The sequence below is a fragment of the Gekko japonicus genome, unplaced genomic scaffold (genome assembly GCF_001447785.1).
Source record: "Gekko japonicus isolate JY-2015 unplaced genomic scaffold, Gekko_japonicus_V1.1 scaffold3070, whole genome shotgun sequence".
NCBI classification, from domain to species: domain Eukaryota; kingdom Metazoa; phylum Chordata; class Lepidosauria; order Squamata; family Gekkonidae; genus Gekko; species Gekko japonicus.
The window spans coordinates 97,656-114,965 of record NW_015164755.1 but is presented as its reverse complement, the minus strand read 5'-3'; the positions used below and the strand labels follow the sequence as shown (position 1 = coordinate 114,965).

Here is a 17,310-nt window from a genome sequence, read left to right as displayed (position 1 = left end):
GGAAGGTGTCTAGGCCCCACCGGGAGGTTGGCATCCGAGGGGGGGCGCCACGAGGCGGCCTCGCCTAGGGCGCACAACCCCCTCGGGCCGGCCCTGCTTGTGTGTATCCTTAAGTACTTAATATTGCGCACGTGCAAAGGCATACTGGAGACTGAAGGAAAATGGGAACAAAGCGGGGATGCGCCAAGGCTCAGGGAGAATGACTACACTGTTGCACACAACTGAACTCTCCCAATAACCAGTAGCATTATGGGGACTAGGAAATGCGCAAGCTTCTTGACAAGATATGGTGTTCATATTTCCAACTGGGATTTGATTTTATGCAGCCCACGCACATTTTATCACTGAAATAACCTCGTGATGTTCATTAGGCTAAGACTGATCCAAAGTCAACCTGAAGTTTGTGCATTAGTGTTCTCTTATACAGTTCACGATCCTGCACATTATAATGGATTTATTTACCAACAAAAATGAGAAGCATTAAGCTTGTCACTTAAGATGACCCTTCTTAGAGACCTGCTTGAGGTGGCTTCATATGACGATATTTAGTGATAAATATGACTCCTGAATGTTTGGGCTGACTCCTAGATCCAAAGATTACCTGTCAAGCCCTGCCTTATTGCCCTTTATTATTTTTGAAGAAAATGAACATGTCTCCTCTCCAGACACCTGCTCAAGGGGGCTCACAACTACAGCAATAGCATTACCTTACCTCAGTAAAGGCACTGTCCCCTCATGTGTCTGCAACAAACTATGAACTTGAGGTGCAAAGGTCTTCAGGGACAGAATCACAAAAGGAATTCTGTAGGAGTCTGGATCAAATACATGTTCACTAGAACAATAAAAAAAAGATAATTCTTCTAGGTCACCTTTTTCAAATAGACTCAAAGCAGATTACAATTTTTTTAAAAAAATGCAACCTGCTCTCAGCAATACAATAACAGTGGTAAACACACCAACTGAACAGCAGCCCCACTAGATCAGGCTCACCAAGTCTAGCATCGTGCCTCCTAATGCAGTGGCCAGCATTACATCACCTTGTTACTGTTCAGGTTTGCACCCCATACCACAGCTGATACCAAGCTGAATGTGATTATTACTTCAGAGTAAAGGCTAAGTGAATTCGCACATCACTGCCACTATGTAAAAATCTAGGACAACACATTCAGTCTGCATTAACTGTACATAAGAACATAAGAGAAGCCAATGTTGGATCAGGCCAATGGCCCATCCAGTCCAACACTCTGTCACACAGTGGCCAAAAATACCAGGTGCCACCAGGAGGTCCAGCAGTGGGGCCAGGACACTAGAAGCCCTCCCACTGTTGCCCCCCACCCAAGCATCAAGAATACAGTGCTGCACTTGCCCCAAACTGAGAGTTCCTATCTATACCTTGCGGCTAATAGCCAGTGATGGACCTCTGCTCCATATATTTATCTAATCTAATATTTATCTAATCCCTCTGGAACCTGTCCATGCTTGTAGCCGCTGCCACCTCCTGTGGCAGTGAATTCCATGTGTTAATCACTCTGTAACTGTAACGTGGCCATATTTCATGATTTCACTCAGAGGATGAAATAAGTTCACAACAACTGAAAATTAAATGCCAGGCAACTCAACAGGGTATCTGTCAGGCCCCAGAGAAACCACTCTTCACACAATATTCCTTGAACAAGGTTTATTGGTAAGATTTGGACTTCTGGTAAGGTCAACGCCTTTGTCAGGACTAATGCGCATAAACAAAGGCTCGATAACTGGGGAATGGGGTCCACCTCCCAAGCATGCGTCACACTCACCCACATGCGTTGCTATAGGTCAGTGATGGCGAACCTTTTAGAGACCGAGTGCCCAAACTGTGACCCAAAACAAAACCCACTTATTGATCGCAAAGTGCCAACACGGCAATTTAACCTGAATACTGAGGTTTTACTTTAGAAAAAACAACTCATACGTTAACTTAAGATGATCCAAACAAAGTAAGGAAAGCAATCCCAAATGCTTTCATTTACTTAAAATTATTTGGCAGAGAATTCGACACTTTAATGATGGTCTGGGCCTGGCTGGAGCGATGGCACGCGTGCCCACAGAGAGGGCTCTGAGTGCCACCTCTGGCACCCATGCCATAGGTTCGCCACCACTGCTATAGGTCATGAAAGAACATGCGACCCTGCTAGCTTAGACTAAAGTCTCATCTCTCCCAAGGACAAGTTGTAGCTGGGAACTGTCTGGGGGCTGCTTCGGAAGAATTATGAGCAGTGCCTCCTCACACCTCCATACACTCATTCTCACACTCTCCCCCCCAATGTCAGGGAGGATTGATAAGGGCAGGGAGCAAAGCCAGATGTGCAAAGCGGACAGAGTCACAAAAGCAGAGGTGAGTAATTATTAGCCTGGGTGGCTGGAGGACGGGGGATCCGGGATACACAGCCGAGTAACATAATCTATACAGGTCCGAGTCTGACAGTATCATTCATTAAAAAAGCCCCCACAAAAGTGTCAGCATGATGTCTTGCCATGTTGGCATTCATTTCCAAACAGAATGGTGACAGAATCAGAGATGTGGCTCACCTGAAATCATTATTTATGCAGTGCTGTTTACAAGTGGGTTCGTGATACTCCAGCTCTTCAAATATGATAGGACTACAATTAGTAGAGGAGCCATCATGAGACTGTGAAGATCCCAAAGGACTCTGTCTGGCTTGACTACTGGGTAGAAGACACACGAGTCGCCCATTGCCTTGATCACGGATTCCTACCACATCTGTTAACTTGTACAAGTCTGATACATTCAACTTGTGTCCAAACCTTAAAAGACGGAAGATTTAAGATAAAGTTTAGTAAAGGGGATGGGGGGGGGAGAAAGCATAAGTGTGTTTGTTCATCTTGACAGGGGGGGGCACAAAGGCAAGAATTTGTCCCACCCCTGAAAAAAATGGTCATATGTTTAAAATGTCTTGCATATGATTTTTAGTAAAACACTAACTTGACAAGCAATTTAAGAAACTTACTTTTTCTCATAGATAGCTGTAAATTTGAAGAGAGGCAGACAAGAAGCTGGCGCATCTTGAAGAATGGATATTGCTTCTGAACTGCAAACAGAAGTGGTGTGGCATTACGGAAGGCAAGTGATTTCTAACTATGAGTCCATTTTTTTCTTTTACTATTTTTACCATTTTACTATTTTCTATATCATTTTACTATGATCACTAGTACAGTACAGCTGTTCCTTGGGGAAATGGATTAGATCCTTGGCTTGAGTCCCATGAAATGACAACCACAGCTGGCATTATGTAATCATACCTCAGATTCAAGTGGTCCCTCCAATACATGTGCTTCAATTCCACCTTTTGCGGGCACACCACAGTCTGCCATTATGCCCAAAAAAGCCAACCATGGTATGTACTTGCCCTTGAAAGTGGAATTTGATTGAGGAATCCTAATGTTGGGTTGCAAGGCAAGTACACATCACAACTTGTTGGGCTGAAGAGCTATCAGCAAACTGTGACATACCACAAAATAGGGAAGAAGGAAAGTCTAAGCACCCAAGAGGACAGGGAAATCAGATTGGCTTAAGACAGAACCATGCAATGCCAAATCAAAGGTTTCAATTCATCTCAAAGGACTACTACCTTATGGTTTAGCATTGGTTCATCATTGCAAGCATGACTGAATTCGCAAATGAGAGACAGATGCAGAATGAGTTAGTAGAACTCTTTCCTACACTTGTCAAAAACCAATCGCCAGTGATGGATATCCTTTGATTTATGACTTAAGCCAATTATGACAACAACAAAACAAAATGCTCAACTTTTAAGAGCAGCTTTGAACTTACATGTGAACAGTTTTTTTGGCTGAACTAAAAAATTTCTTATCTTGCTAGCACATACAAAGAGAAAAACAGGTTGCCTACCTGTAACTGATGATCTTTGAGTGGTCATCTGTGCATTCTCACCTCTGGGATATAGTTCGCCTGCGCCAACCTCGATCAGTTCCTCTTGAAACCGAAAGGGATTTTCGCACCCGCTCCCCAGTCACGCGCCGGCCCCACTGCGCATTACTAAGAGAGGGACACGACAATCCCACCAGTTTCTTCTGACCACTGCCATCAGTCTCAGAGTAATAAAAAGGAGAGGACCGAAAGCAGAGGGGAAGGAGGGCGGGTGGTGTGACTGCACAGATGACCACTTGAAGATCATCAGTTACAGGTAAGCAACCTGTTTATCTTCTTCGTGGGCTCTGTGCATCACACCTCTGGGAAATTAGCAAGCAAAAAACAGGCCTACCTGGAGGAGGGAGCTGAAGGTCCTAGACTTGCGCCGCCTGCAACACTGCCCGTCCCACCACGGAACACTGATGAAGACACACACCCAGGGCGTAACGCTTCACGAACGTGTGGGGGGTAGCCCAGGTTGCTGTTTGACAGATGTCAGTGAGCAATGAACCTCTCAGGAAGGTTGTGGACGTGGCTACTGCCCGGGTAGAATGCGCTTGGAGCGGGCCCAGAAGTGGCCGTTTGGCCAGTAAGTAACACAGTTTGATGGTTTCCACAATCCACTTGGATAGACGTTGCGAAGAAAGCTTCTTCCCCTGCACAGGTATGCTATAGGAGATGAACAAGGCCGGTGACTAACGGAATGACCTTGTCCTATCGAGGTAGAAGAGTATGGCGCTCTTGACATCTAGAGTGTGAAGACGGCGTTCCTTATCACTCGTAGGGGACAGGACAAACGTCGGCAGAGCAAGGTCAGCTTGCAAATGGAACTCAGAAACAACCTTGGGCAGGAAAGAGACATCCAAGGCCAAGGTGACACCATCATGGTGAAAAACCAAGTACGGAGAACCGCAATAGAGTGCAGACAATTCGCTCACTCATCTTGCTGAAGTAATGGCTACTAGGAAGACAGTCTTCCATGAGAGAAGCTGCAGACTAGACGTGGCCATAGGCTCAAACAGTTTGCCCGTTAATTTGGACAGTACTAGAGGTAAGTCCCAGGAGGGGGTCGGCCCATGAGCCGGAGGAAAGAGGCAAGTGCGGCCCTTCAAAGACTGCTTCGTTTGTGGGTGAGAGAAAACAGAATAGCCGTCCACCGCAGGATGACTGGCGGAAATGGCGGCTAAACAGACTCTTAAAGAGGAGCAACTAAGACCCAAGTCTAGGCGGGTCAACAAGAATCTGAAAACTATCCTCAAGTCTTTAGGGAGCAGTGGTAAACCCAACGACTCGAGGTAATACAGGAATTTCTTCCACTTCCCTTCATAGAAGAAGACAAAGAGATTGGATTTATACCCCGCCCTTCACTACCCAAAGGAGTCTCAGAGCGGCTTACAAACTCCCTTCCCTTCCCCTCCCCACAACAGACATCCTGTGAGGTAGGTGAGGCTGAGAGAGCTCTGACAGAAACTGCTCTTTTTCAAGGACAGCTCTTGTCAGAACTATGGCTTGCCCAAGGTCATCCAGCAGGTGCAAATGGAGGAGTAGGGAATCAAACCTGGTTCTCCCAGATTAGAGTCCGCGCACTTAACCACTACACCAGAGACAGAGGGTTCTGTCCCACCCTGGTACAGAACAGACGACACGTCGCGTCCTGACGTGCCACAAACACGTCAGAAATTGTCAAGGGAAGCAGCCCCCGTAGGATTTGGTTCTGAGGCCCTCCGAGGGGTCAGCAGAGATTGCGTAGGGGGAATTTTCTTATGCTTTTTATGCTTGACTGGCCGATCGTCCTTGCCCTCCCTGCATTTTTTAGAGGGAGTATGGGCTTCGGACTGAGATTTCTGGGCCGAGTGTTTCAGCATCGAGCGGTTGACATCTATGTGAGTCGATATCAGGGACAGTGCAGTCGTCGATGCCGAGGCGGCAGTCGACATTGACGCATGCCCTGAAGTGTCCTGTGACGACATCGGTGAAAGCGCTAGCTCCAAAAGCGCAACGCGAAGTCTAGCAGCTCTGCTCTTCCTTGTCTGCTTCAAAAACTTCGCACAATGAGCACAAGAGTCCACTCGGTGTGATTCCCCGAGGCACAAAAGACAAAGTGTCTATTTGGGGGGGCTATCTTGCTGCTGCACTTAAGGCACTGTTTAAAGAAACCCCACCTCTTGGCCATAGGCTGGGGTGGGGGGGGACGACACACACGACAGAGTCCAAAAGGAAATAAATCCGTAGAAACAAAGTCCTTTCACTTAACGAAAAATAAACAAGACGAAAACGAAGAAACTTCGAAGAAAACGAGGAATAGGGCCAAAAGCCCAATTTTTTTACGGACCAAAGTTGAGAAGATCCTACCAGCACGGTGGTCAGAAAAGAACTGGCGGGCTTATCGTGCCCCTCCCTTGGTCATGCGCAGTGGGGCCGGTGCGTGACTGAGGAGCGCGCACGAAAATCCCTTTTGCTTTCAAGAGGAACCGATCGAGGTTGGCACAGATGCACTATATCCCAGAGGTGTGACGCACAGAGACCACAAAGAAGATCTGGCCTCCCTTAATCTTCTTGCTTCCAACAACTCTTTATATCATTAGTTCAGTAGAAGGCTGTTTTGTCCGTGTTAAACCCTATATCCTCTGAGAAGCTCAACACACCCCAGTTTCCCAACATTTCCCTATCATAGCTGTCCTTACGCCTAACAATTGCTCAGGTCAGCAAAGAAAACCTATTTCGGCTGCTTTTTTAAAAACAATTACCTAACTAATGACAAAGATTTATTGGCTGTTCCCGTCGCTAGAGAGACCTGGATCCTTTTGCTGCCAATTTTGCATCTGTGGACATTATTGACAGCACTGATGGCTTCTTGGAGATTCTCCATTTGCACCACAGCCTTCAGCTGATAATCGGTGTGCGGACTGAATTCTACGGTTTTTACCTGGGGGAGATGAGACAAGAACCGAAGTAAAATCTGCAACTGAAATCTGAGCTAAACATTCCTCATGTCTCAAGATGTTCAAGATCAGAACTGACCTTCATGTTTGCCTGTGTATTCACAATGTTATTATAAGTAGCAAGACTTAAGGACTTCCACTTAGACAGATGTGTTTCCTTTTCCTCTTCCAACCTGTTTCAATACTGCGTCACAAACCCTGGCCAGAACCAATTTAGACCCACAGTGGCATTTAATGTTTTTAAAAATAATTCTGAGAATGTAATGCACGTAATATTTAAAACGCTTCAACAGACAGACAGTCCTTATTTAAGGAGCTTATTTGTTTGAATGGACTGCTCGATAATGAAGCATTACATGTTATTTATCAGTTTCAGCCACTGAACTGTATTACAGCCACTGCCTAGCTAAGCTATTGAGGAAGAATCCGCGTGGACAAAAGCTATCAAGGAAGAATCAGCATGGATTACGTAAGGCAAGATCTTGTGTCACTAACTTTTAGAGTTCCTTGAGGGGGTGAACGAACATGTGGACAAAGGTGACCCAAGCTTTTGATAAAGTTCCTCAGCAAAGCCTCCGAAGTGAACTCAGCAGTCATGGGATACGACAACAAGTACTCTTGTGGATTAAAAACTTGTTAATTAACAGGAAACAGAAAGCTGTGTATAAATGAGCCGTTTTCACAGTGGAAGGTGGTAAGCGGCGGGGTACTGCAGGGCTCAGTTCTAAGTCTGGTGCTTTTTTAACTTTATCTGTTATTTGGAGTTGGGCGTAAGCAGTGAAGTGGCTAAGTTTGCAGACGACACTAAATTGTTCAGGGCAGTGAGAACCAGGGAGGACTGTGAGGCACCCCAGAGGGAACTGTCAAGGTTGGGCAACTGGGTGTCAATGTGGCAAATGAGGTTCAATGTGGGCAAGTGCAAAGTAACGCACATTGGAGCCAAAAATCCTAACTATACATGTATGGAGTCCAAACTGGTGGTAACTGACCAGGAGTCATGGTAGATAACTCACTTAAGATGTCCACTCAGAGTGCAACTGCAATAAAAAAAGGTAAATACTATGCTGGGGATTATTAGGAAGGGGATTGAAAACAAAGCCAGTTTCATAATGTCCCTGTAAAAATCTATGGTGCAGCCTCATTTGGAATACTGTGTACAGTTCTGGTCACCGCACCTCAAAAAAGATATTATAGCATTGGGAAAGGTGCAGAAAAAAGGCAACTAAAATGATTATGGGGATGGAATGTCTTCCCTATGAAGAAAGGTTAAAGAAGCGAGGGCTCTTTAACTTGGAGAAACAACAATTGAGGGGTGACACGATAGAGGCTTGCAGAATTATGCATGGGATACAGACGGTAGAGAAAGAAGTACTTTTCTCCATTTCTCACAATACAAGAGCTTGAGGACACTCAATTTAATTAATAAGCAGTAGGCTTAGAATAGATAAAAGTACTTCACCCAAACAGTAATTAACACGTGGAATTCACTGCTGCAGGAAGTGGTGGCGGCTACAAGCATAGCTTCAAGAGGAGACTGGATAAACATATGGAATGGAGGTCCATCAGTGGCTATTAGCAATTCTGTCTGGGGCAGTGATGCTCTGTATTCTTGGTACTTGGGGGGGCAACACTGGGAGGGCTTCTGGAGTTCTGGCTCCACTGGCGGACCTCCTGATGGCACTTGGGTTTTGATCACTGTATGACACAGAGTGTTGGTCTAGACTGGCCATTGGCCTGATTCAGCATGGCTTCTCTTATGTTTTTAAGCAAGTTAACATTTAAGGAATATGACTACAAAAGGAGAAACAGAAGACATTAAGCATTTTTTAAAATTTACCTTGCCATGTCTAGAGAAGGTTTCTTGCAGAATTTGCTGCAGCTCTTTTCTGGACAGTCTGTAGTCCAAATTGCTGACCTGAATGTCCGTTCCATTTGCAAAAGGATCGGGGCCTTCCGTACTACTAGAGTGGTTTATGATATTGAAAGTAAGTGGTGAAGATCTGTTTGAGAGGTTTGGAGACACACTCCTAATGAAACAGAGGGGAAAACCATCTAGAATTGTTTGTTCCACAGATCTGTTTTAACTGTGCATTACTTTTATAGGTACATGCTGAAATATATTCTCCGAACAATTCAAAAGCAATCTTCCACATGTTGCAATGCCCCTAACAAAACAGATCAAGTTCCGCAGCATATGAACTTGAGTTGTATATATTTTTTTCATAATAATTAAGTTAAGCAATGTGCATCCTGTACAATATCCTGCCACACACAGAGTCCCCCTCCACCTCCTTTTGGGGGGCGGGGGATACCCAGACTGACAAGCTACAACAGTCATGGGGAAACAAAAAACAGCACCTCTACTATCTACTATCAAGGGCAATGGTAACAGTAAAGTGGCTGGCTCCTATACTAAAAATAGCAAAGCCAGGCAACAGAGACTTATGCAGAAAAACATAACTTTGGCTGCGGTCACACGCAACATTAGCCATGCAAGATACGGAAGACAGGCGGAGTTTCCGGGCGCGATCTCACCAGCACATCTGGGGAGCGTAGCGCTTCCGTGGCACAACCGAGGCTTCCTCCCGAAAACGCGCAGCAAAAAACTAGTACCTCGGAGGTACTAGTTTCCGGAAACTGCGGGGCAAGGGCGGGCGTCTGATCGCGTTTCCGGTGGCATCCGGCGCCCGCCCATGTCCCCTTGCGAAGAAGGTTTTTTTTCCCCCCAAGTCTCCGTGGTTGCGCACACGCACCCAACGGAGCATGTGCATTCGTAGTGTACACAAAAAAAAGAAAACCAGTTCGCCGTGCTGCGTGCTCCTTTCTTGCGCGCAGGCGTGTGTTGTGATGATCAACGCCTCTCCGTAACCACGGAAACTCCACGGTACCTCCACAGAACCTCCACAGGAGGTATGGTCGCTTTACTGCGTGTTAGTTTGCCCCAGGGCAACCAGCCACGCTTCCCCCCCCCCCCGCAGTTTCCTGCCCGTGTGACCGGGGCCTCTGTAAGGTTTATTCAAGGTATGAACTTTCATGTACACGCACACTGTATCAAATATGCTGCATGTACACAAAAGCTCATACCTTGAATAAACCTTTGTTGATCTTCAAGGTGCCGCTGGACTGTAAATTTGTTGTACTGCTTCAGATCAACACGGCTGACCAATTGGATATGACTTTGTAAATTAATCATAAGAAAGGAAGCTCAAAAGACAACCTGCAGGATTAAATGTGTCACAGGAGCACAAGAGCAGCTGAGAAGCATTTAAAGATGTGTGTGACTATGCATGCTGGAGATTAATCTGTCCCATCCTCTGAGAAAATTATGGATGCAAAGATTTTGGGGGTCTTCCTAAATTGGCCCCCTTGCTGCATGATTCCTCACAGGCTTGCACTGCAGAAGTTCCATGCTAGTGTGAACCTTTCAATTCATCTCAAAAGTGTTTACCTGACCTGTTTCATATGGTAAGGGACAGTCCAAGCAACACAGAAAACACAGTATCTGCACACACTCAGCTTACCAAAGAGAGGTATATTATATTGTCACAGATACACATCTAATAGGTGTTACATTTCACTTACCCTTTGTTTATGTTACTATCTCACAAGCTTTAACAGTAAAAGAGTGAATAGCTTATCCTGTGCAGACAGGTTAATGTCCAAATAGTTCCTTCTTTATCTGAGACACCCTATGCAAGAAAGTGCTTCCCTGAAATATTCAGAAACTTCCATCATTGGCACTCAGTGCTTGTGGGGTACGTTTGTTTAGAAGAACAAGAAGAGATTGGATTTATACCCCGCCCTTCACTACCCAAAGGTGTCTCAGAGCGGCTTACAAACTCCTTTCCCTTCCCCTCCCCACAACAGACACCCTGTGAGGTGGGTGGGGCTGAGAGAACTCTGACACAAACTGCTCTTTTTCAAGGACAGCTGTGCCAGAGCTTGTGACTGACCCAAGGTCACATCAGCAGGTGCAAGTGGAGGAGTGGGGAATCAAACCCGGTTCTCCCAGATTAGAGTCTGCACACTTAACCACTACACCAAACTGGCTTTCTAATGATAAACACTCACCTCGAGGACCAGCAACTTTGAGATATCAGTAAAGGACTGAGCTGTCTTGATGCTGAAAGCGCACTGAAAGCAGATGGATAACTGACTTGGAACACATCATCCTTCTCTTTTCTCTCTGTAGGAGAGTTACTGATGCTTCTGGCTGTAAACAAGTCCTTCCTATATTGAAAAAGAGAAGAATGGAAATATTAGTGCATCATTCTTACTTGAGTCCTGAAAAAACTCAGTGCCACCCTTGACGTACTTTTGACTGTTTTTATAAACCAGCTCTCCTGTTCCAGCCTTTGTAGAGGCCAACGGTGTAGAATTTGCCATGTTAGAGTTACTGAGTGAAGCGATGATCTCTCTTGTCTGATCCTGGTGGCTTTCACTACTTTTCACAGTCTTGGGACTGAGCACTGACTTGATACGACACAACTCCTTGAAGGGAGGGAAAAAAATGTCAGAAAGCAATTTGTACTTTTTTGGAAGCAAAGTAACGACAAGTGACTCTTGCTCACTATTGCTATGGTGACATTAGGCCCATGACGCGATGAGTGGCAGGAGGAAGGAATACGAATGCAGGGTGCATTCCCACAGCACATGGGTGGGAGGCGGCACACACAGACCTTGGCTCTGGATGAGAAAAGGAGAACACCAACATCCTTTCCCCATCCACCTCTCCTCCTCCTCCACATCCACACACGTACACCTTTACTTTCGATGGGTAAAGGTAAAGGTAAAGGTTCCCTTGCTCGAAAGCCAGTCGAATCCGACTCTAGGGTTGCGGTGCTCATCTCCGTTTCAAAGCCGAAGAGCCAGCGCTGTCCGAAGACGTTTTCCGTGGTCATGTGGCCGGCATGACTAAACACCAAGGTGCACGGAACGCTGTTACCTTCCCACCAAAGTGGTACCTATTTATCTACTTGCAATGTCTTGCTTTCATAACTGCTAGGTTGGCAGGAGCTGGAACCAGAGATGGGAGCTCACTCCATCATGCGGCACACTCGGGTCTCGAACTGCTGAACTACCGACCTTCCACAGCCTGCAGTTCAGCGTCTTAACCACTTGAGCCACCGCAGCTCCTTCGATGGGTAAGCGACGTGCTATTAACTCTTAATATTATGCTATTAACGGCATCAAAGCTGCTACTGGCTTCTTTCAAGAAATAAGAGGTAACTGTATATTTCCCCTCCGCAGGGCAAGTTACAATTGGGGTGGGGGGTTGGCTTGCTTCGAGAAAACATCTTCCCACCTGAGCACTACAGACCTGCTTTGAAATAACAGCTAATGTGGCGCGGTTCCTGGCTAAGGTGGCTGCTCTCGAGAAACATTGAAAATTTCAGCACTTCTGAAAACTCCGACACCGACTTTTAATCTTTGGATGATTTTAGTCAGTTGGCTCCGCCCCAAGTGTAGTTAGGTAATTTTTAATCTCTGGGCTCAGCCTGGGTTTTATGTGACTGTGATTATGTACTTTGACACATGTTATGTCTATTTTATGTACCTATTTTATTCCCCTTTTGTATCCTCTTGGTCAAGACTTCGGTCATATAGACCTGTAATAAATTGAATTGAAATTCTGGTTTTTTGTACAAGCCACCGATTTGTGACTGGCTCCACCTCCTTAGCCATCCATTCTGTGACTGGTAGCTCCCAAAGCTCTTGAAAATAATTAAGCGGCTCCCAAAAACAAAACATCTGCCCCCTGCCACAGCAGGTTTGGCATTAAGCAAGAGATTTACAATCTACTCCCCTATTTAAAAAAATATGTATTCTTTATCAAATGCTTTAAAGGTACCAGATACCTGTAGGCTCTTGATGCTTGTGTTTTTTGTAGCTGACCCGTGCGTCTGAAGGGCTTTCCCTGCAAGGGTTTTAGAGCTGGAAGACTGGTCGTTTGACTCTCTGCTTGCGAGGCACAGCTTTGAGTTCTTATTCACTTTTTTAGGAGACTTCACTTTTTCAGCTCCAATTAAGCCTGTGTTCTTGGTTTCGGCAAGCTCTTTGTTGTGGGGGGTGAAAGACACAAGAATCCTATTGCCAAAGACATCCTCGTTCTCCATCCGCTTCTGAGCACGCTCGGCACTGTCTTGGTTTAAGAAGCGGAGGATTGCGCTGCTGCCAGAAATAGTCAGCACTTTGCCTCCGCAGTTATCCGACAAACGCCGGAGCCTGTAACAGACGCTTTTGGTGTCCCGATTTGTAGGCAGGTTGTCAACATATAACAGAGTATGGCATGCCTAGTTTAGGGAACAAAGGGTTTTTAATTTGGCTTTAGAATGTTGATTTAAAATATCTGTATGCATGTCTGTCTCCCAAGCAATTTAGGACCCAAAGGCAGGTAGCAATAGCATAAAAACAATTAGATTAGAAAAACCGGAACCATTAAAACACCAATATATCCCCTTTTACCCAGGCTGCACTGAAAGCTGGGAGACAATCACAGCTAAACATTTCTGACAAGGGCACAGTACTTGTAAAAATACACAAATGGCTGAAGAGAAAAAAATCTAGAAATCCTCCCTATAAAGGTCTCTTTAGTTTATGCTTCAGCAGATTCTTCCCTTGTTTTGCAAGTTAATCCCTATAATCAAGAGGACCAGAAATCTTGACTAAGGCTTCCAGCAGCAGTGCCAAGTTCAACACAAGTTCCTGCACTCTGGGGATGCACAAGATGTTTAAATTTCACTTCCTTCAGCAATTATTTTGCTTACTGTCTTTCCCAGAGCACCAAAGTAAAATATGTGTATGGTGAAATAAAGTACGTCTGAACTGAAATGATCTGGAGGATGCTAGTTGTGCAGCAGTCCTGGGTTCTCATTAAAAAAAAGGGGGGGGGCATAGAGAACAAAACCCAGCTGTTTAATCCTGTGTTAATAACAGTTTAGATTTCTATAACAGAACCAGTAAGCTACCCAAGTCTGTATGAAATGTGCTTGTCTTTTGACCAGATAGAAATCAGTGCTCCAATCTATTCAACCCAAAACTGTGGAGAGAAAAAATTACTTACTGGTTTTTTGAGTGGTAATCGTGGAGGCAAATCTGAAATAAATTCTTCAAATCTGACCAGCTCATGGGCATGATGCAGGAGCGCTTCAGAAGCTTGGTTTTTATGCACCAGGATGATGTGGAAACCATGGCGGTGTCTCAGGTCGCTGAGTTCTAGTGCAAAGTTCACATCAGCTGAAAAGCAGAAGTCCAACATGCATACCAATAAATAAAGGTGATTCTGAAATGTTCTCATTGTCACTAGGAGTTTCCTTTGAGACTCCTCTAAATTCCCTACAATGTGAATTCCAAGAATGGGAAACACACAATGCAGAGGCCAGATGCTCAGAATAATCAAACAATATAAATGGGAAATGTGCTTATGTTTTTAATATAGTAGTTTTTCTGCATTCATACTGACAAGAAGAATAAAGTATCTGGATTACTTAATAAATGTCAAGATCCTATTTCATTCAGTTTCTCAAAAAAAACCCACAACAACAAAACACAGCACTACCAGGCACTGATTTTTCTTGCTCATAAATACGATCTTCCCACTTTAGAATATGAGAGAAGAACGGGTATGCGGAAGACTACCAGAAGGAAAAAGGCATCATATGTAAAAAAGAAGCCTCTGCTGACAGTTTATAAAATGTGATTTAAAAAGCTTGGTAAATGTAAAGGTTCCCTTGCTCGAAAGCCAGTCGAATCCGACTCTAGGGTTGCGGTGCTCATCTCCGTTTCAAAGCCGAAGAGCCAGCGCTGTCCGAAGACATTTCAGTGGTCATGTGGCCTGTATGACTAAAGGTGCACGGAACGCTGTTACCTTCCCACCGAAGCGGTACCTATTTATCTACTTGCAATTTCTTGCTTTCGAACTGCTAGGTTGGCAGGAGCTGGAACTAGAGACGGGAGCTCACTCCGTCATGCGGCACCCTGGGTCTTGAACTGCTGAACTACTGACCTTCCACAGCCTGCAGTTCAGCGTCTTAACCACTTGAGCCACCGCAGCTTGATACACTCATTTAAAACATCTTATGGTGTTCTCCTCTCCATTAGCCTTAACCAACCTGCCTTAATGTAAGCTACGACCCATCCTTAGTATAGCGCTTCTTCACAAAACGGTTGGCATGAAATTTACTGCTATAGGATGTAGCAATGGCTGCCTTAAGAATTTAGAGTGAATAGGCCTATCAACGGATACTAGCTATAATAGGTGAGAACTCCATGTTCAGAGGCAATTGCTGGAGATAACCAACAGCAGAAGGCCTTAGCCTCTGTGTGCCAGCTAGTGGGCCTTCCCAGGCACCTGCATGGCGTCTATAGGAAACAAAATTTGGACTAGATGGACCAGCACACTGATTTATGCAGTAGCCAAATGGCTCGCTCACAACTTTAATGCCAGTAGCTCACAGAGTAGAATTTTTGCTCACAAGACTCCACAGCTTAGAGGGAACATTGCTGGCAAGTATATGGACAGGAGATCTCCAAAGAATACCGGGGCTGGGAGGCAGAGGCAGGCTATCAAGCCACTTCACTGAACGTCCTCTGCATCCCAACAGGAGTTGCCAGAGGTTGCCATGACTTCCAGGCATGGGAACACACACAAAAACCTCAATTTTTTTCATCTCTGAATTTCCCTTTTGTTCTACCTCTCTTCTGACATCTTTCCCACCAATAAGAACAGCAACAAAGAGGCTCTCATCCAGACTCTACACAAAACTCAAAGCTAGTTTTAAAGCAATTGTATGCAGTACTCTCTAGTTCCAGCTCCTGCCAACCTAGCAGTTCGAAAGCAAGAAACTGCAAGTAGATAAATAGGGACCACTTCGGTGGGAAGGTAACAGCGTTCCGTGCACCTTGGTGTTTAGTCATGCCGGCCACATGACCACGGAAACGTCTTTGGAGATGAGCACCACATCCCTAGAGTCGGATTCGACTGGCTTTCGAGCAAGGGAACCTTTACCTTTATGCAATACATGGGAGGTACTGCAAGGTGGTCAGATACCACTTCCTGAGTGTTTCTTCTATTCCATATGACCACCACCAACATAGAAGGAAGGCAGCCAACCAGTGCAGACATACAACAAGCAACCTGCATTTATTATAGCCTAAAAGTTTACACCTACAGAATAATATTTCATCACGGCATTCACAGATGCTATCTGCAATGCCACTTTGCTTGAAACTGCTGCGTACTATGAGCAAACAAATGTACTTATTCAATATACCATCACTTAAGCTGATGGAACCACTGAAAACAAGTGCACTGTGCCTTTAAAAACGACTGAACACAACCATTCAACAACTTCTTAAGGTCATTTAGACAAAACAAACAAGAAAAGGATGCTGCAATATTTAGACTGAATAAGGCAGTGTTACCGAAACAGGCATTTCTGTTTTAAAAAATCCACATTCCAGGGTCTGAATCCAACTGAGACAAGTCTGATTCTCAAAACTGGAGCAAGAGTTCACCAAGCAAGCCACAAGATCTTAAGACAAAGAAAACCCTTTAGACGTACTGGACACAAGGACCACAGTAGCTGGTGCGGCATGCGTATCAGCAAATCTTCTAAGGCTCTGCCTGAGTTTGTCGTCAGCTGCATTCTTCGCTGTGGCGTTAATGTGCGCAACAGTCACCTAAAGAAATGAAGGGAAGTTACACCAATGGGACCTGGTGAATGATGGTTAAATTAGCAACCTATATCCCAGGGATAACATTATATTGTATGAACATACAAACAACTACTTAGGCTACCAGGAACTTAGGTTTTTAGCATTTTGCATTTAACCAACAAAAACAATCTCTGTCCAAAGCATTTCACAGACCGGCAATGCTGATCAAACAAGTTATGGAGATCTTTATTAGGCTTTCTTCAGGGCCAAGGAAAAGGCAGGACAATGACTTGGCAGCTGGTTTGGCTCTGATCATTGAAAAGGCACCCGGTTGTCTCCACCATCTTGTTGGAAGTAAACAAAGCCAGTACAATAACTGCTTAACTACATTTGCCACTAGCTTCCCTGGATTCTTAAAATTCAGTAGGGGATGCATTTTTCTTTCTAAAATGACAGCAGTCCTCTATTATGTCTGCCACGACTCAGGTGGGGTGTCACCTGACGCTGCCACCACTCTGGATTTAGGTTCCCCTGAGAAGGCCCAGAGCACCCTCCCAAGACCTTCAGACCTCCCTTTAGGCTGAATAACAGGTGCGAGGACCAGGCAAAGTAAAACAAGGAAAAGGTTTATTTTATAGGAGGTCAAACAACAAGGTGCAGAATAATAACAGTAAGTGGGTGAAAAGAAATCAAATGCCCTAATGCGTCTAAATATACTGTCCCTAGCTCACTATCTCAAGTGGCCTTACACTACTCACCCCTCCCTCAGGATGAGGGTTC

At 45.0% G+C, this 17,310-nt stretch overlaps 1 protein-coding gene across 1 annotated transcript in view; it reads right to left on the bottom strand.

The window, feature by feature from the left end:
* The window catches only part of KIAA0430 (KIAA0430 ortholog), a 57,026-nt gene that overhangs the window by 25,102 nt on the left and 14,614 nt on the right, over positions 1 to 17,310 (bottom strand). Inside the window, exons 5-14 of the mRNA XM_015409678.1 lie at positions 16,437 to 16,554; positions 13,937 to 14,109; positions 12,732 to 13,166; positions 11,189 to 11,364; positions 10,945 to 11,103; positions 8,711 to 8,900; positions 6,679 to 6,857; positions 3,009 to 3,089; positions 2,569 to 2,805; positions 713 to 832 (exon numbers count right to left, since the gene is read on the bottom strand). Of these exons, the coding sequence (XP_015265164.1) occupies positions 713 to 832; positions 2,569 to 2,805; positions 3,009 to 3,089; positions 6,679 to 6,857; positions 8,711 to 8,900; positions 10,945 to 11,103; positions 11,189 to 11,364; positions 12,732 to 13,166; positions 13,937 to 14,109; positions 16,437 to 16,554 (1,868 nt within the window). The remainder of the gene's footprint in view (positions 1 to 712; positions 833 to 2,568; positions 2,806 to 3,008; positions 3,090 to 6,678; positions 6,858 to 8,710; positions 8,901 to 10,944; positions 11,104 to 11,188; positions 11,365 to 12,731; positions 13,167 to 13,936; positions 14,110 to 16,436; positions 16,555 to 17,310) is intronic.